At 34.4% G+C, this 18557-nt stretch overlaps 1 protein-coding gene across 1 annotated transcript; it reads right to left on the reverse strand.

Moving 5' to 3' along the window:
* Positions 1-10924: 10924 nt before the first annotated feature.
* LOC110871932 (glutathione S-transferase F11) lies at positions 10925-12698 on the reverse strand. Its single transcript, XM_022120693.2, has 3 exons — positions 12437-12698; positions 12290-12338; positions 10925-11494 (listed from the first exon to the last, which is right to left on the reverse strand). Exons 1-3 carry the CDS (start codon positions 12581-12583, stop codon positions 11040-11042), a joined length of 651 nt encoding a protein of 216 aa, XP_021976385.1. The 5' UTR covers positions 12584-12698; the 3' UTR covers positions 10925-11039.
* Between the last annotated feature and the right edge of the window lie 5859 nt (positions 12699-18557).

The following is an 18557-nucleotide window of genomic DNA, read 5'->3' on the forward strand; positions in this document are numbered from 1 at the left end:
ATATGGGGCTGAATTTTGCTGAATTGGGCTGCCATATTTCTTTATTTTTTTTATTTTTTTAAAACATTATAATGAGTAATTTTGTTAATTAAGTTGTGTAATAATATGCAACAATGTTTCCCCTAACTTGTAACAAGGTGAAATATGAAATAAAACATGATTTAACTAGGTAAAAAGTGTAATGTACAAGTTTTATTTACGAAGCAAGTTCCGTATTTTACAACGATTACGATGAAAGAATGGTTATAAGAACACAAGATTTCCAAAGATATAATTTCACGTAAGGTTTCTAAATGTAGGATGTTTGAAAACGCAGGGCGTTACAGTCTCCCCTCCTTTAGGAAATTTCGTCCCGAAATTTATTCAAGAGGAAGGCTTGAAAGAGTTTTTGGCATAAAGGTGATCATTAAGAATTGAAACTTGGGAAGTTTGAAAGTTTTGAAAAGTACCAAATTTTGGAGAACGTCAAGGTAGATTTGCAAGGGGAAGTTTTTAAGGATAGTATAAAAAAATCATACTTTCGTAAAACCTGTTTATTGAGAGGAACGAAAAGGTTTGTTACTTTAAATAAAGCAATAGAGGTATACTAAGTATAGTTTCACAAGAATCAAGAATAGGGAGGCTATTTTATAGGTAACGAGGTAAGTTAGGACTCAAATGTTTAAACAAGCTGGATTGCGAACGAGTTTTGTATAAAATAATACGAGTATAGAATGAACGAATGACTCTTAAAGAGTACAAGTATGTGAATAGCATAAGTGTTGGATAGATGAACGTAGTGTGTTAAGGATGAAGTCTCGTCATGAATAATCGGATATAATGCGTTTGTGAGTTGCGTGAAGTTGTATTAGGTCCAAAAGGTCTGCAACACACTGAATTTCTCATGGCACGTTTTACGAAAGTTTGGTAACATGGTGAAAACACTTATATATAGGAAGTACCAGCGGCGTATCCACCATGTTTTAACCACATTACGTCCGTTTCGTTACTTGGGGTCATGTTACGTTCCGTGTCTTACCATACACAGTAGTACACTCTATGGTTCTCATACGCCTATCACTATAATCCCGTGTGCACCCGCGATTATACTGATTGTCGCATGATCCACATAGCTTGTACTAGTTATGTATGAATCAAGGTATACATGAATTTGAAAATAAGAATGTGTACGTAGAAGAATGTCGTATGTAAGCATGTTTATGTTTAAGCATGTAGGGGACCCACGTAAGCGAATCCCTCGGATTACGCTCGCGTATAGGTACGAATGTACGAATCATGAGTAAGGATGAAAGTATGAGCATAAGTTTAAGTATGAATACGCATGTATGTATGCGCATAAACATAAACGTGTAAGTAGTATGTGTACAAGCAGAAGCGTAAAACGTATAAGTAGTATGTGTATGAGTACAAGCATAAGACGTATGAACATAGGTGTAGGTATGAAAAATAAATATTGCGTATATGGTGTACGTTGAGACATTGCGGAGAAAAAAAAGGTTAAGTATGTAGATACGAACGATATAAATGATGTTATCGCGAGATATCGACTAAAATGTGTATGATGATGTGCATGTATAGTTGTTTAAACAAAACGTTGAGTTTGTCGAATCAAAATTAGATTGAGCTTGGTTTGGAAGGTAGAATATAGTTTGTATATGTAAAGGAACATAAAGTACTCATTGGTCATGCTTAACGTATTTTGTAATGATTGAAATGCTACTTTTGTTTAAAAAAAAGGAGTTCACGTATGTTGAAAATTTTCGGTCCCCATGAAGTCTTCTAGCCCACGTGTTTTGAAATTTGGATGACGAGTTAAGCGTTGTAGAGAAGGTTTTTTTTTTTTTTTTTTTTTTTTTTAAATAACGGGTTTGTTTCATTTGCATCAAAACATGAAAATTTTGGACTTTGAAAGTTCTTGTGAAAACGTCGACCCTTAGAAAAGAAATTTAGTAAAAGGACTTAGTGATTGTTTAAAAAAAATAAATTTAACAAATGATTTATTGATGTTGAAAAGAGTATTTGGTAAAACGATCATATAACATCCATGAGATCTTATAAGTAATTGAGAAAGGTTAGGTTGATTTCGATTAAGAATGGAAGTCTCTAGTATGATGATATAATGTGAGCGTATTTTAGTTAATAAGTCGGATATGAAGTTCATGGGCAAGAGATTCATTAGACCGATTAATTGATAGGTAGCATTTCATAAGGTTTTGAAATTCGTGAAATAAAATGTTTTAAGACCTGATTAAGAATCTCGTGTATATGATCTATGTGAAATGTATAATGGAATAAAGAATAAGTTTGATGAAATAATAAATTTTGAAAATCGCATGAGTAGGGATTTGGTTAATGATAAACAATTTAGGTATAAAATATGATCGAGTTTGCATAATAAGATATTTTGAAGAGACGTTTTGGAAACGATCACCTAGGTAAAGGAATCACCCCTAACTCGTTGGTGAGGTCATTTTTTTTTTAAAAAAAAGGGGAGTGGAGTTAATCGTCAAGGTAAGGAAATCACTCCTATCTCGATGATATGTCTCCACTTGTCGTTACAAGGATTATGAATTTAAATTATATGAAATCATGCATATGTATAAATGTATGGAAGAGATTCAATATGTTGTGTGTGTAAAAAGAGAATATCGAAAGTAAATTCAAATTTGAAAGATCGTATCGTATAAAATGAATAATAGAAATGCATGTTTAACCAAAGTTTGGAGTGTTCCAAAACGGAACTTTGACTAACCAAAGTGGTCGAAAAAATCTTTTGAATTTGAGGAGCATGCTTTGGCCTAATAGGTGAAATACTCTCGCCGACAAGTCGGTTAACGGTATTTACCCTTCCGGTAACTACATGTCCCAAATCAATCGAAATTTCGAGACTTGGCGGGATTAAAAAAATATCAAGGAGTGGAACTAGTCGCCAAGGTGCGGGTTTCACCCCTAACTTGACGGTTTCGTATCCTAAGTGTGGTTGGTACTTGTCGGGTCGAAATTTAGTTTCGACATGTTGACAAGGGTCCACTAGAATTTAAAATTTGAGATTTACCATTAAGATGTGGATTTCACTCCTAGCTTAATGGCGATATCCCGTGTAAAAAGAAGAATATATAGATTGAGCGTCGTTCACCAAATTGTGGGTTTCACGCCTATTTTGGTGAATTCGTCCCATTTGTATAAGGTGAGGGTTTACGGATTTAGAATAGTCAAGTAAGATGCATGAGGAAAAGTGTATGTCAAAAGAATACATAAACAAGTATAAACATATAAGAAAGCATATCAACAATGGTACATAAAGAATAAAGAATGAAACAATAAAACAAGTATTAACACAATATAGAAATAGGTCAAGAATAATAGGTAAAGGATCGAACAACGAAACAAGTATTAACACATAAAAAGACAAGCATTAATGCATAAGAATAACATGTCGAATATTACCCACGAGTGACATACATGTTTAATAGAGCATAAATAAGAAACAAATAAAGTATCATGTAGTAGTTCAAGAAAACATACGAATAAGGCTCTAAAACTATAGACTAGGTAAAAGCATTCCTACTTTTCCTAATTCCCTATAGTTATGGCTCTGATACCAATCTGTCACACCCCAACCAATGGCGGAAACATCGGGATGAGACGAAGTGTGAAGATTGCAAGAGACTTCATAACGCTATTTGTGACAATATTTAATAAATCGGTTTCATTTCATAAGTAAATTGTCAACAATACAAGAAATACAAATAACAACAAGTTCAAAGGAAATACATAACAACATAATCAAAATTGATACAACATACTAAACCTAAACGTCTATATGTGTATCTAGGCATCAACGCTACTTCTTTTCATAGCATCATCATCCTCAACCTGTAACATGTTTAAAATAAAGTTCAATGCAAAAGCAAAGGCGAGTATACAAGTTTGGTACATACATAGCATAAGATAAAAGTGTGAACAATTCCTCATAGCAAGCATGCGATTCAAGATAAACATTAAATATGGCATGTGTCTAACAAATCAAACCAAGAAAACGCAACTTGCTCATGACATAACCAAAGTTTCAGTAGAGGCGGGTCGTTAATCCTATAGCGCTACATATGTCAAGGTTTGGCTCGTACGAAGTTAATGATAAGTTCAACACATAAGAATAACCCAAGTTTAAAGTATCAAGCCATCATGTATACAAGCATGTTGTGGGAACGTTCATGTGTTTAACAAAGTGTTCATGTGTAAGTTTTCAATAGGTAAACATGTTACACCCCAAAAGTGGTAAAAGTAAAAAGGGGAAAAATACGAGTATACTCACAAAGTTTGCATATGTTTTCCGATTATCCAATTGTTGACGAGTAGAGATTTAGAGTCCGAATGTATAAGGGTTAAGGTTCAAGTATGTTTAGAGTCGAGATTCGGTGTTTAAAACAACATAAAAATAAGATATGAGAATAACATGGAAAATAATCATTTAGTACATATGATGCTTGTTCTTGACACTAGGAAACTCGAAGGAGTTTAGATGTTTTCATGGAACAAGGTTCCATTAGAATCGTGACAAGTTATCATAGTCTAGGATGATGTAATCTAGTACTCCGACATATGAACACTAGTTCATCATCAAAGATTCGATTATTCGAATAATATATTTAGGTTATATAATATATGTCCAATAGTTCAAGCATGAGGTAGAAGATTAAAATCTTCATTTTGGTACCTCTAAATGTCATAGAAGTCATGTAGGAGGTAGGAAGATCAAGTCTTCCATTTAGGCACCTCTATGTGTTCACCACTACACTTGATGTAAAAAAAACAACCAAGGAGGGTCATGAACATACAATAAAGAATAAGAAATATACACACTAACTAAGAGAAATCATCAAATCATGTGAGGATTGTATGTTTGGACAACCCAAGTTGTTCCATAATCACTCATGTATCAAAGACAAAGTTTGACATGACTTGTGGGTTAAAAACCCTAAACAAAACACCAAGTTTATGAGGTTTAATCCTCTGATTTTAAATGTCTCAACCTTGTTTTTAAGCTTAACCAACCATGGGATAAGTTGTAAGCATTAGGACATAGGTATGAGATGTGTTAGACACAAGTTGCATAGGTTTAAACAAGTTTTTGATAAACATAAAAACAAACAGAAAGTTTATGGACTATTTCGGGGCATTTCCAGGTCTGATTTCTCCAAGGAGAAGTCTAGGAATCGAACCCCATGATTATACAAGCAAGTAGGAAAAAGAATCGAGTGAATCGGATAAGAATTGAGTGAGTTATGCTCATTTTCGTGAAGGGGTGTCAATCTACTCGAACCCTTGCTTTCAGCTACGGTTTGGTGGATGTTTTGTGAGTTTTTAGGGTTGCAAAAGTGGTAGGGAGGCTGGTCATAAGTGGTATTTATAGGGGGAAGGATTAGGGTTTCAATGGGTTGGGCTTTGGAAGTGTTTAGAAGGGGTTACACCTTGAAACTAGCCCACAAAACCCAACTATATGGGGCTGAATTTTGCTGAATTGGGCTGCCATATTTCTTTATTTTTTTTATTTTTTTAAAACATTATAATGAGTAATTTTGTTAATTAAGTTGTGTAATAATATGCAACAATGTTTCCCCTAACTTGTAACAAGGTGAAATATGAAATAAAACATGATTTAACTAGGTAAAAAGTGTAATGTACAAGTTTTATTTACGAAGCAAGTTCCGTATTTTACAACGATTACGATGAAAGAATGGTTATAAGAACACAAGATTTCCAAAGATATAATTTCACGTAAGGTTTCTAAATGTAGGATGTTTGAAAACGCAGGGCGTTACAATAATCCTGTTTCGACAACTCAGATTTAATTATTACAAAACCAAATAAATATTGTTCAAATGTTTCTAAGACCCTCTCTGGACAAGATCTACAGATAGCTGAGCCCTAGACTCCTGCTCAGAGAACTATTTGTTGGGGGCCTCTAGAAACTTATTCTAGCCTCGCTTTCCTAGCAAGCAAACACCTTAAACACGTGTCACATACATTAAAATAAAGTCAATACATAAAATGTAAAGGTGAGTACACAAGTTTGATATAGCATATAGAGTTCGAATAGTTTACGCATAACCAGCACGTACACAGAGGAAAACAAAGCATGTTAATTATCGACATGGGACCATCGGTACCAACGACTGCGGGTTGACTGTCCGAGATAGTTCGCAATACATGATTACCACAGTAATCCATGCAAGTATTTGTCCTTAACAACCCCCGTGTGAACGGGTGCTGAGTCCAAACTATCGTACTATGTTGCTAAGGCAGGTAGACAACATTCCATGTGTAAACATAATAAACAAGCATTCATTCAGTCACGTAGTACATACAATCGGTTAGCGTTCAAATAGTTTGTGTTTGATTGTGATTTGATAAGTAACGTATGTAACACCCAAAAGTGCTAAAGCAAAAAGGGATCGAGTATACTCACAGTGATTGATTATGGATTGAAGGGAGCGCTGAGAGTAGGTTAGCCTGAATAGTTCGATAGTATAACGATGAGTAACGCGGAAATGCAAACAAGTGTAGTTGGATCAAACGGTCTGGTCGATCGAACGGTAGGTTCGATCGAACAGCCCCATCCGTTCGGTTGGTCTAACCGTTCGGATAGTCTGCTCGATCGGCCGGATGGCTCGATCGGCTTGGACAGTTCAAGTGGATTGTTTCTTCCTTTAGGAAGGATGTGTTTGTGTATGATGGTTTGAACTTTTGAAGTTTTAGTTGCAGCATTTGAAAACATTGAAGTATCCTTACCTTTCAGGTCGATCGATCGATCGAACGGGTAGTTCGATCGGTCGGCCCAACCGATCGGTTAGTCAACTTCAGTTGCAAGTCCTCAAGGATTGGTCACTCGATCGGGCGGTGTATCCGATCGACAGCATTCTAAGGCTTGGCTAGTTTGAAAACGGTTAAGTGTTGAAGCATAGTATCTCATGATCCGAAGAGTAACGTTTATCAATCGAGTGGCATATTCGATCGAACATCACGTCGTCAATACCATACTTCATGAATCTGAAAAGATGTGGGACCATGTGTCAGCCGATCGGCTGGCCCGGTCGATCGGCCGGTAGGTCCGATTGGCTGGACTGTTCGTTCGAACAGCCTAGCCGTTCGGCCAGCATTTCTGACCTGGTCGGCCTTTCGTCTAACACTTGGCTGTTTTGGTTTGTTTTGATATGATTTTGAGGTATTTTGACACGAGTTGAACCATAGAACATGGGTTCTTACTTGTTTCACTGGTTCGGGCAGGAATCACCCAAGTCCGGCCAGTGAACTGTTCGGAACGGTAGCTTAACGTTTAACCCGAAATCGGTGAACCTCGTAGTTAGAATCCGAACCTTGAACCACGTGATTGTTAGAATGATTAGTGAGCTGGTTCAAGCTCCGTTTCTACCGGTTCTAATATGTTGAGTGTAAAATAGTTGAAAGAAAGTCGGAAAATCCGTCTTTCAATCTTTCACACCGTGAAATGTTAAGATCTCTGATAGATTTTAGTTTGTTAATGTGGAAATCGGTTAGATCTAAGCTATTCATGGTTGAATGAGACCCAAACATGATGTTCTTGAAGAACACCATGATGACATCATCCAAGAACACCTAGATCTTGGTGATTTCACGGTTAGAAATCAAGATTTGAAAGATAGAAAGGTGTAGAATTGTGTAATGATCAGAAACGTACAAGATTTAGAGTGAAAACTTACCGGAGTTGAGAGAAATCTAAGAAAAGGTGAAGATGAAGGCTGGTTCGGTCAGAGTTTTCCAAAAGTGGAAATGAAGACAATGACAACCCTATTTATAGGCTTCCAAAAGAGGAAAGGGTTAACCGATCGGCCAGGACTTCTGGTCGAATGGGCTGCTCGATCGAACAGCACGTTCGATCGGCTGGCCTGTTCGATCAGGATGTCCTGTTCGATCAGCAAGTGTTTCGCTTTTTTGATATTTCGATTTCGATGAATGATGATTCGAGTATGATAGAGTTTCCTAATCAAATTACTTTCAGTTCCAACTACTATATCTAACATAAGCATCCTATTTTCACCTTTCGGTTTCGATTTCGATTGAGTTCGATTGCTTTTCGAGTTTCGATTCGATTTGATTGATCACCCCACACAATATCAACATAAAGTAAACACGCACAAGTAGGGGGGGGGGGGTAGTTGCACGGACCTCCCATCCGCCGGAGTATTGCAACTCCGCAAGCTAGCTTAGCCCCATAGCTGCCTGGCGGTGATTACCCACGGTGAAGAGCCCCAACACCCCATTAGGGCATTGCCGGGAATCGAACCGGTGACCTCAAGAAGAGGCTGGGTGAGGCTGGCCAACTGGGCTACCCCAGAAGGTTCGCACAAGTAACGCATAAGGCACACACACACGTATAACAACACAAAAGTTCGTATAATTCGAGTTTCGACTTCGATGATTCGATTAGCTTGATTATTGATTGATTAACTTTATCGCATTGATACTTCCTACTATTCAAAGTCGATTATCACTTCACATTCGATTAACATTCGATTCATTTTGATTAGACAACACTTACTTCACATAATACAAAAATTAAAATAGACTAATTACAAATAAAGTCAACCTTTGACTTTGACTTTGACATTCGAAAACACAGGGTGTTACAATGAAGATGATGATAGTGATGAAGATGCAGTGGGTTTGTTAATAAGGAAGGATATTTTGGTCATTAACATGTACTTAACTGAGAAATTTAACTGATGTTAGGGTTGGGGACCAACAGAGTGCATTTTTGACAAGTTTTGGGACCACGCGTGTAATTTGTAAACCACTAGGACCAAGTCTGCAATTTTTGAAAACCACAGAGACCAACCAAGCATTTAACTCCATATAAAAGGTTTAAAGGTTATTTTATTTCATTTTTTATTAAGTTTACCGTTAAAAAAGGTCAAAAAATAAAGCCCAATGTTCAACTTTCTCAATCTTCAACGCGTGATATTCTCCACGCGTTATAATTTCCACGAGTGATAGATTATGGTGGCGGGGGTGTGCAAGTGTTTTCCACGAGTGATGGATGGTCCATCACGGACCACCCCGTCTCCCCTTATACCTAAGAAAATGAATTATTCTATATAGAAAGGAAAGTAAAGTATGGTATGGAAATAGTAGAAATTACTCAAATTGTTTTTCGAAAATCAGTGTTTTACTTCCTTCTAAATAAATCTTCTGAACCAAAAAAACTTTTATGAGGCCCAAAATGATTCAAATTGGGTAACTGCCAGGAATGAAGAGATGGATGCCGTAAATAGAAATAACACATAGACATTAGAAGCCAACATGATGTAGGTGGGTTTACAAAACTAAATATAAATCAACATGAGAAATTGAGTTATAAAAAGCTAGATTTGTTGCTAAAGGATATAGTCAAAACGAAGGGGTCGACTTTGATGAAACATTTTCTCCGCTTGTAAAAATGGTCAACGTCTTATGTTCCATCAGCTTAGATGCTGAAAAAGATTAGCCTCTTTTCCAACTTGATATTACCGGCGCGTTCCTATATCCTAACTTATACGAAGAAGTTTATATTTGCTTACCCTAAGTATTCTTTTCACAAAATGAAACAAAAATCTGTAAACTAAATAATTTCTTGTATGGCTATGTGAAATGAGATGCTGATAAGTGTTTTAGTTGAATGTGGCATCATTTAAAGCAAGTGTGATTATTCTCTATTTTATACAAATAAAAACTCATCTCTTGTAATCTTGTTAGTTTATGTGGATGCTATTGTTATGCCTTGAAGTGACCAAAATGAAATAAACAAGGTTAAACAACTGTTAAAATCTAAGATCTTATTAAAAAAATTATAGGATTGTTCAATTTTTTTTTTTTTTTTTTTTTTTTTTGTGGAATTTGCCAGGGTAATAGCTAATAGGGTCTGAACATGGTATTTGTTTGTCACAAAGAAAATACTGTGTTGAACTCCTTGCTGAATTTGATCATGGTGGGTGTAAGCATGTCAACACGCCCACTAAACAAACCATGTTGTCATTTTTTTTTTTGGTAAAAAGGACAAGTCAGTTATTACCAACATTATGATTTTTTAGAAACTTGTAGGTAAACTAATTTACCTGTGTCACACTCTTCCTGATATTTCGTACACAGTGCAGTTTATGAGTCAATATATGCACCAACTGACTAATTCTCATTTACAGCTTGCCATTCATTTACTTCAATCTTTGAAGGAAACCCAAGCAAAGGGGCTCTTTTTAGCAAAGGCTCGGGGCCTTAACATTCAAGCCTATGTTGACTCTGACTAGAGTAAATGTCTTGATTCTACACGGTCTGTCACAAGTTATTGCATTTTTTAGAGCAGTCAAATTCTCTTTGAAAAGCGAAAAATCAAGGAACCATTTCAAGGTCCTCTGTTGAGGCTAAGTACATATCCATGTGCGCCACCATATGCGAAATTTTATGGCTAATAAATGTTTTCTAAGGGATTACATGTCCTTGTCAGTCTTCATGTTGACTTATTTTGTGACAACAATGTTGCCATCCCCATCACTACAAAAGGTTTGTTTGCCAATCATCATGATTTTTTAGTTCATGAGTTATCTATGAATGACATGTTTGTATTATCAAGTTGAGAGGAAATGTTAAAATTACCTAATCAATTTTATAATCCAAATATTATCTTTTTATCTTTTCTAATATTTATATGTTTATGTTGCATGTGGGCTTTTCCTTTTTTGGGCTTGGGCTGATATATCTCTTGGTTTGAAAATAAAACCTTGGATTACCATTTGTGACACTTGTTGGTCGCACTAACCTGATTTTGTATTAGTGAAAAGAGAATGACAAAAATAATTATAAAACATACATAAATAGAGGATAAAGTGATACTACAAGAAGTGAGACATAGATATATTGTGAATACATACAACATTTATTTTCCTTTCACAAAACATTAAAATGACAGAAATTAATCATCCAACAAGAAAGGTTTATGAGCCACCAAGAGAAGTATTATGAACTACACATTAACCTTGCCCATTAAACATTTGCATAACTTTCTTCCAAGCTGGTCTGTTTGAAATATCATCCCACCACAGGTTCACTTTCTTCCTGTCTCTCACCAAGTGGCCAAGCTCACATTCATTCATCAAGTACCTAATCCCAGGAAGGTGGCTCAAGTCAGCAAGGGTGAACCAGTTTCCGGCTAGGTAGTTGTTCTTCGATAGCCGTTGTTCGTAAATATCAAACACTTGTTCAAGCTTTTTCTCACAGTTATGAACCAGATCAAAGTCAGTTCTCCCACCCATCTTTGGGATGACTAGTTTTTGAAGAACAATGGTGTAAACCATGTCATTGAAGTGGTGTGCTTCCACTTCTAGCCATTGGTCAACTAAGGCTTTCTCTTCTAATGTGGTTCCATAAAGGTTTCGATTTTTGTCACCATATTTTGTTGCATAATACCTTATGATCGCCCTTGATTCTACACATTTTGTTTAGAAAAGAAGGTTATTAGAAGTATGAGTTACATTTGTTTGTAAAGATAACCACATGACTTTTTCTTAATGGGTTATTTTTAAACCTCTTTGTACATTATTTATTCTTTGGGAAACATAGGTATCCACTCTCTTAATGGGATGTAATGCAAAAAAAAAAAAAAAAAAAAAAAAAAAAAACCCGGTTATCTCAAATAGGAAAATAATTTAGTTTTTCTATAACAATATGTAAGTTTTTTTTTTTTTTTCTAAATCTAAACAGGGGTTTTTTCACTTGTGGGCTTAGGAAGCAGTGATTTCACGGTGGGTCAGACTGCTTTAAAGGTTGCTTCGGGCAAAGTGACCAAACACGAGCAAGCGTGCCTTTGACAACCAACACGTGTTTATCCCATTTGCCTTTGATACTTTTGGTTTTCTAACGCCAGAGGCTGTGGACCTACTTAGTCGAGTTCAAAGAGTCATGTATAGTAATGTTATGACTCAGAGATCTATTGACATAGTTTTTAAAAGACCTAGTTTTGCTATTCAAAAAGGGATAGCGGCGTAACTTGTTTTTCGTTTACCATCTATCTCGATATAAATCTACGTAATGATTAAAAGGTCTTATGATTACCTAAAAAATATAAAACTATAATGTGTTGTTTTGCAACAAAAAAAAATCTAAATATGTAGTTTTTTTTTTTTTTTTTTTTTTTTTTTTTTTTTTTTATAGTTTTTGCTTACATTTTCTTTACAGAAAGTCTAGAAATTGCTGTAAAAAATAATTAATTACATGTCATTACCAAAAAGCCGAAATTCACCATCCTCAACAACTGGCACTTGTCCAAAAGGCTACAAGGAAAATCTATATTAGTTTGCATCTTAGATAGATATTAGATATACAATAACCACATGATCATTTTGTGGTACTCTTGAACAATGAAATTTACCTGTTTTTGTAGAAAATCGGGTTGTTTATGCTCGTTGGAGTCTAAGTCAACGGTGATAAGCTCAAAGTCAACCCCGAACTCGAAAAGACAAGCCAATACTCTTTGTGGACAAGCCGCTTGTATCGGACCATATACCTTGACTACCATGTTCCTAGAAGTTTTTGGGTTCTTGTGTTATGCACCATGACGAAAGTGGTTCGTAATGACGTGCTTAAAATATAAAGATTTGGGGTGGTTGTGAACCAACAAAAGGTTAATAGGGTTAGATGGAGAATGGTGGTTGTGAACCAACGAATTTGTATACTTATTCATGAAAAGCTCTAAAGTTTGAATAAATTTCATTTACAATCCCTATAGTTTGTGACATATAGTTGAAGACTTGAAGCCCACATAATAACTTTTTATCTTGAACAAAATATGGTTGTCTCGACTTTTAAAAATTGCTACTCAAACCCCAAATGAACCAAAACTTATCATAGAAAGACTTCGGTTAATATGTAAAAATTGTGTTATTTTGGAAAATCTTGAAAATACAAAACGTTATTTCTCAGTGTATATATAGAACTTACGGGTTGAATTATTTTACAAAGGAGTATAAAAATAAGAAGAGTAGAAAGTCACTATAGAGTGACAAGTGTCTCAAAAGAAATTAGGTGGAAAAAGTAATTTTGTCAAAGAGAATAAAAAGACGATACACATGCAAGTCACATGCTATTTACCCCTATTTTTTAAACGTCCATAACTTTGCTATACGTTATTTGTTTTTTTTTTTAATTATACTTTAAAATCAAGCTTCTTTTTACCTTTATTATGAGTACCATATTGTTATATTTAAAAAAATAATTCGAAAACCCAGTGGCGTATTACACAATGGACATAACATAAAAGACAATGAGAAAACCCAGTTACGTATTACACAATGAACATAACATAAAATGTTGATAAGTTCTGTTTTAGACATAATGGAAAACATGAAAACATACCTGATTGCAAAAGTACAGGCCAGCAGAGAATCCAGATGGAGACACAGCAACAGTGTTTGACATGTTTGTCAGCTTGGTCTGGTTCCTCCTTAGGGTGCAATCTAAGGATGGTGATGATGAAACCAAATAGGGTGTTCGGTTATGGAGAGAGGGGGCGATTTCATAATGATGTTATTGTGATTAGAGTCTAACCCTTTAACCCTCTAATTATCTCCTTATATATGCACCCAAGAGAAAACTCTAATTAGTTAATAATGGTAATAAGGCCCATCAACAATTACCAACTAATTATTTAATAGATTGTTATATATTTTGATCTATTATTATATAAATGATTATAATGGCCATATATAAATAAATACATTATTTATTTATTCTTACATTCTCCCACTTGGCTGAGTAATCATTTATTATGAGCATTATATAAGCCTGATCAGGAGTTAACACTCATTCTAGTCTTAAACAAGAACTATAGCAGAGAAATACAGCCGTTGAATCATTATGCGACTCAGGACCCCCATTAGTTATACTATAGCCTTAATTTAAAACCTAATCGTTATGATCAAAATACGCGTAAGCCCTTTGTTTGATTTGTAACTTTATTTGTCTATATGACATTATACCGGCTTGACATATTCTTAGAGACATACAAAATCAAACTGATGAGGAAAATTAACTAATACTTAGTCATTCATAGTACGATATGCAGTTGCGCATGGCCATCAATTAATACCCGTCTATGAGCTCTCTAAATAAGACTTATGGGTAATAGCCCTTCAGTTATAGGATCCTTAAGCATATCATGAATGTATTCGATACAAAGATTTAGTTTCCTCAATTCGTTCATAAACGAATAACTAATTGCGTATCGAAACTTAATGCAGCACCTTTCATACTGTTACTGTTCAAGGAGTCATGGTAGCTGACTTTATCACAATAAGTCTTCAATACATTAATTATATGGAGTTAATAAACTTATGAGTCCACTGATAAATTTCCAACAACATTTAGTGACTGTATTATGTCGTTATAACTTAGGTTGTTGATATCAGTCCATTATGACTCCTCCATGAGATAGGTTTTGTCTGCTGACATAAAGATATACTCGAAATTACATTTTGTCATCTTTGAATACTGCAAAGTTAGAGTAATCAACCGGTGTTAGTTCTCACTTCTTCTTTAAATTGTAGCCTCTCGTTTCTTTTAAAGATATTGTAATACTCCATTTGATGCTTCACATTAATCTAGGTATATCTAGTGTGTTGCAATGTGAGTAATATCTAAACGAGTATAGACTTGAACTTACATAAGGCTTCTAATTAATGAAGCGTAAATAAATAATCTCATTTATCCTGTTATCCTTTAAAAAGAAGAGCAATATTGTTTGTTACATATGTAAGGACCCATTTAATGTTAAACTTATGGAACGGAACTAATGTCCCATTGGGTCTATCTCAGCATGTTATGATATCTATCACGTAAGAGATATCTATGAGATCTATTATATCAAAATTTGTGTTAACAATGCTTTGACTTATGTAACATATACCTGTCAAAAGAATATCATCTATATAGACAAGTTTAATTTAGTTGCTCCCACTCATTTTGAGGTAGGTACATTAATCCACTTGGTTCTTGATGAAAATAATTACGTTAAGATTTCATCACATTATGATGTTTGCATTAACCCATACGTGGATTTTATTGGCTTACAAACAAAGTGTTCTTTAACCTTCAGTTTAGAACTTTCAGGTTGTTTTATGAACATGTAAATATGTCAGCCAGTTGTTAGGGAAAGTTGTTTTAATGTTCATTTAATGTAGCTCAAAACTATTATAAGCTACTAGAACAGTGATGATCCTAAAATAAATCTTTGATAATTTATCTCTTCCTAAGTATAACCTTTGACAATCAATCATGCCTCTTCGTGTCTTAACGCTTATATCAGGATTTGGTTTAGTTATGAACACTCTTAGGTAATTCAATCAAATCTCAAATGTTATACAAACACATAAATCAGTTTTACTAGAAAACTGTTTTATTCCATTCAGAAGATTGATTGACACTAATGGCTTAATTTGAAGAGATAGGATCAGTAAACATTTCCAAAATCCATTTCAACTTCAGTTAGGGAGGTTATATAATCATCAAATTTAGTAGGCTTTTAAACCTAGATGACCTCCTGAGTTGATTATTGGGTTTTAAAAGTTTCAGTTTTATAGATTAGCTCTTGGTTAGGTTGCTATCATTTTCAGGATTCTAAGTTTGTAAGAGTTGGTGCAGTATGGTGTACAAGAGGTGTAATCGGAGTTAAATGCGAAGTGAAATTTAATGACACTCTTCCCCCCACCTCTTGTATTCATTGCAAGTCATGATAAGGACTTTGACTACTCCCACTGACCTTAGAAATCTTTAGGAACTCAGCATGCTTAGGGTCAATACTTAATGACCAACTAATTCTAATAGAGAAAAACAAATTAATGACGTCAGTCATTGAAGTTTCTCTTGTTGAGGATTATGTTAGTTTAGGTAAGAAATCTAAGTGTGCCCATAATTAAGCAACAATGAAACTTTTGTAAGAGTAGCATTTGATTTTAAGGAGACAAGTTTTGATGGAATAGTGTCGTGATGGAGCAGTGTCTTGTACAAGAGGTGTAAATTGAAGTAAAATAAAGTTTTCACTCCCCACCTCTTGCAACTATTGCAAGTTATTATTAAGACACTTAATGCTCCCACTGATCTTTGATATATCTAGAAATGCTACAAGAGAAGTTTCAATGAGGTACGTGACGTGGGAACCTATCATATATATGTTAGAATTTATTTAATTTCTTTAATGTCCAGATATCATAAGAAACTTTAGCGACATATTTAGTAGAAATCTTATTAAGTATATATATATATATATATATATATATATATATATATATGAATAGATTTCTTCTAAGACCGTGGGCCATATGCGACAAAAATTTAGATACAAGTTGATAGTCTTTAAATGATAAATGAATTATATCTGAATAGTCCATTTGGAATAAGTTCCACGAATGTCAATAAATGACTTATGATGGACCCATACTTATTCCTTAAGCCAAGTCATATTTTAGGGCTTTAATGTCATGATTTAAAATCACTTAGAATGAGATTAGATGAAAAAATCATCCTCATTAACCATGTCATGATTTCTCATGAATTTCGGTTATAATGGATGAAATTTATAGGTCTCATTTTCCTTTTGTCAAATTCTCATTTACATGATGACAAAAGTTGTGAAAGTGTAAGGTATCATCTAGTTTTATCTTAGTAATGTTTCAATCCAGATATTTAGAACAAATAAGATGAGAGTTTAAGGTAAGTGTGACTTTATGTTGACTATGCAAACCTCACAACATCCATAACATTGCTTAATTATGATACTATATTCTGATTAATCTTCAGAATATATAAGGTATCGAAAGGCGTTGTTAGAAGACTGCTTATTATGGTTCTTATAGCTTTAACTTTTAATTTGTCACTAACTCTCATGTTAGTTATTTGTCGAGTTCTGGTAAGGAAAAGTATGGAACTAGAGTCAACTAATCATGTGTTAATTGGAATATTAAAATTACCAGACTTAAATATCATTAGTAAGCGACTATCTAATTAATTTATCCAACTGTTCTTTAGAATAATGGATAGTCTCGTTGCTTATGTCTAGTCTAATGGCATAATTATGCTGTGAGATTCTCCCTTGAAGAACCTTAAAGTTGGAAATTTGTACTTGTATTTTTTACTATGGACCTTAGAACTATCCACTTTTAAGGTTTCAGTAGTTGTAAGGTGAATAGCATCTTATTTTCCAGTTTCAGACATTTATTTCTTTGTACATATGTTGCTTACCAACACACTCATTTGACTTTGATACTTTTGAGTGTTGTAGTTGATTTATAAGACATCAAATTGTACAAGTGAAAATCTTAGTATGTTATGTACTGGAAAATGTGCTTATTTCCATGCGTAAGCCCTTAATTTCATGGGTCATGGTACTAAACATTATGATGTATTCACATATACCACTTCACCTTATTGTTTAGAATTTTAAATGAAGACATGCATCTTAGGTGTTCTTGTGATTATTCCGCAATAATAGATTAATCTTAGGAAAGACTTAATCTGGAATAACTTTAGTGATAGCATTTATGTTAGAGAGTTCTTGATTATCATAAGAGACATCATGTTCGATTTATCCTAATCATCATGCTCTACTTTTCTTCTATAGTACCTTTATCAGAAGAGAGCATTAAGATTATCGTGTCTTAAAAGATAATCAATGATTTAATTTAAGAGCTAATTCTTATAGAAACTTTAAATAAGGCAAAACATATTAGGTTTAGGAATTAGAGTGGATGAGATATAGATTTGTAGAAGAAAATTATAGTGAGTAAAGTTATGGGTACTTAAAAAATTAAGGCAGACAAAAAAATGATCATAAGATTAATGAAGGATCATTAATGTGAGGATCATTATACGAAGAGGTTGTGATATGTCTATTACTAACATCAAAATAATAGACTTATTTAAAATTCTACTTAAACGAAGACAAATCAGCTTTAGCCAGAAGTGTAATCATTTAAGCATGTGTGCAAAGTAATCGTGACAAATCAGCTTTGGCCAGAAATGAGACAATCACTTTAGTTATGCACCTATTGAGTATGCTATACATGAATAAATTAAATCAGCTTTGGCCAGATATTAAGACATTCACGTTTGTAATGCACACTCAACATAGCTTTCGTAATACTTGAGCGATAAATAGATGTATTAAATCAGCTTTGGCCAGAAATGATACATAAGAAGCTCATTCAAGTTAAGCCATTTTGGTTTTGTAAAACATTATCTAATTCTGATTAGTTAACTAAGTATTTACAAAACCAATTATTTAATAGTTCACATTAAACAACCTAATAAAGTAATGAGGTTGGGATTTCGAGTTAGTCTTAGGTCTCGAGTGAGATCTCGACTCAGTTATGAGATCTCGACTCAGTTATAAGGTCTCGAGTGAGATCTCGAGTCAAGTCTCGACTCATCTTGTGGTCTCGACTCGGAACCATGGTCTCGAGTACTGAATTTTATGAGATCTCGACTCCATAATAAGGTCT

Source organism: Helianthus annuus, chromosome 1, assembly GCF_002127325.2.
Source record: "Helianthus annuus cultivar XRQ/B chromosome 1, HanXRQr2.0-SUNRISE, whole genome shotgun sequence".
NCBI classification, from domain to species: domain Eukaryota; kingdom Viridiplantae; phylum Streptophyta; class Magnoliopsida; order Asterales; family Asteraceae; genus Helianthus; species Helianthus annuus.

Coding starts and splice junctions, on each gene's coding strand:
- LOC110871932 (XM_022120693.2), bottom strand. CDS start 12,583: ATGGTAGTCAAGGTATATGGTCCGATACAAGCGGCTTGTCCACAAAGA. Junction 12,339..12,436: donor CCGATTTTCTACAAAAACAG/GTAAATTTCATT, acceptor TTTTCCTTGTAG/CCTTTTGGACAAGTGCCAGT. Junction 11,495..12,289: donor TGGTGAATTTCGGCTTTTTG/GTAATGACATGT, acceptor CAAAATGTGTAG/AATCAAGGGCGATCATAAGG.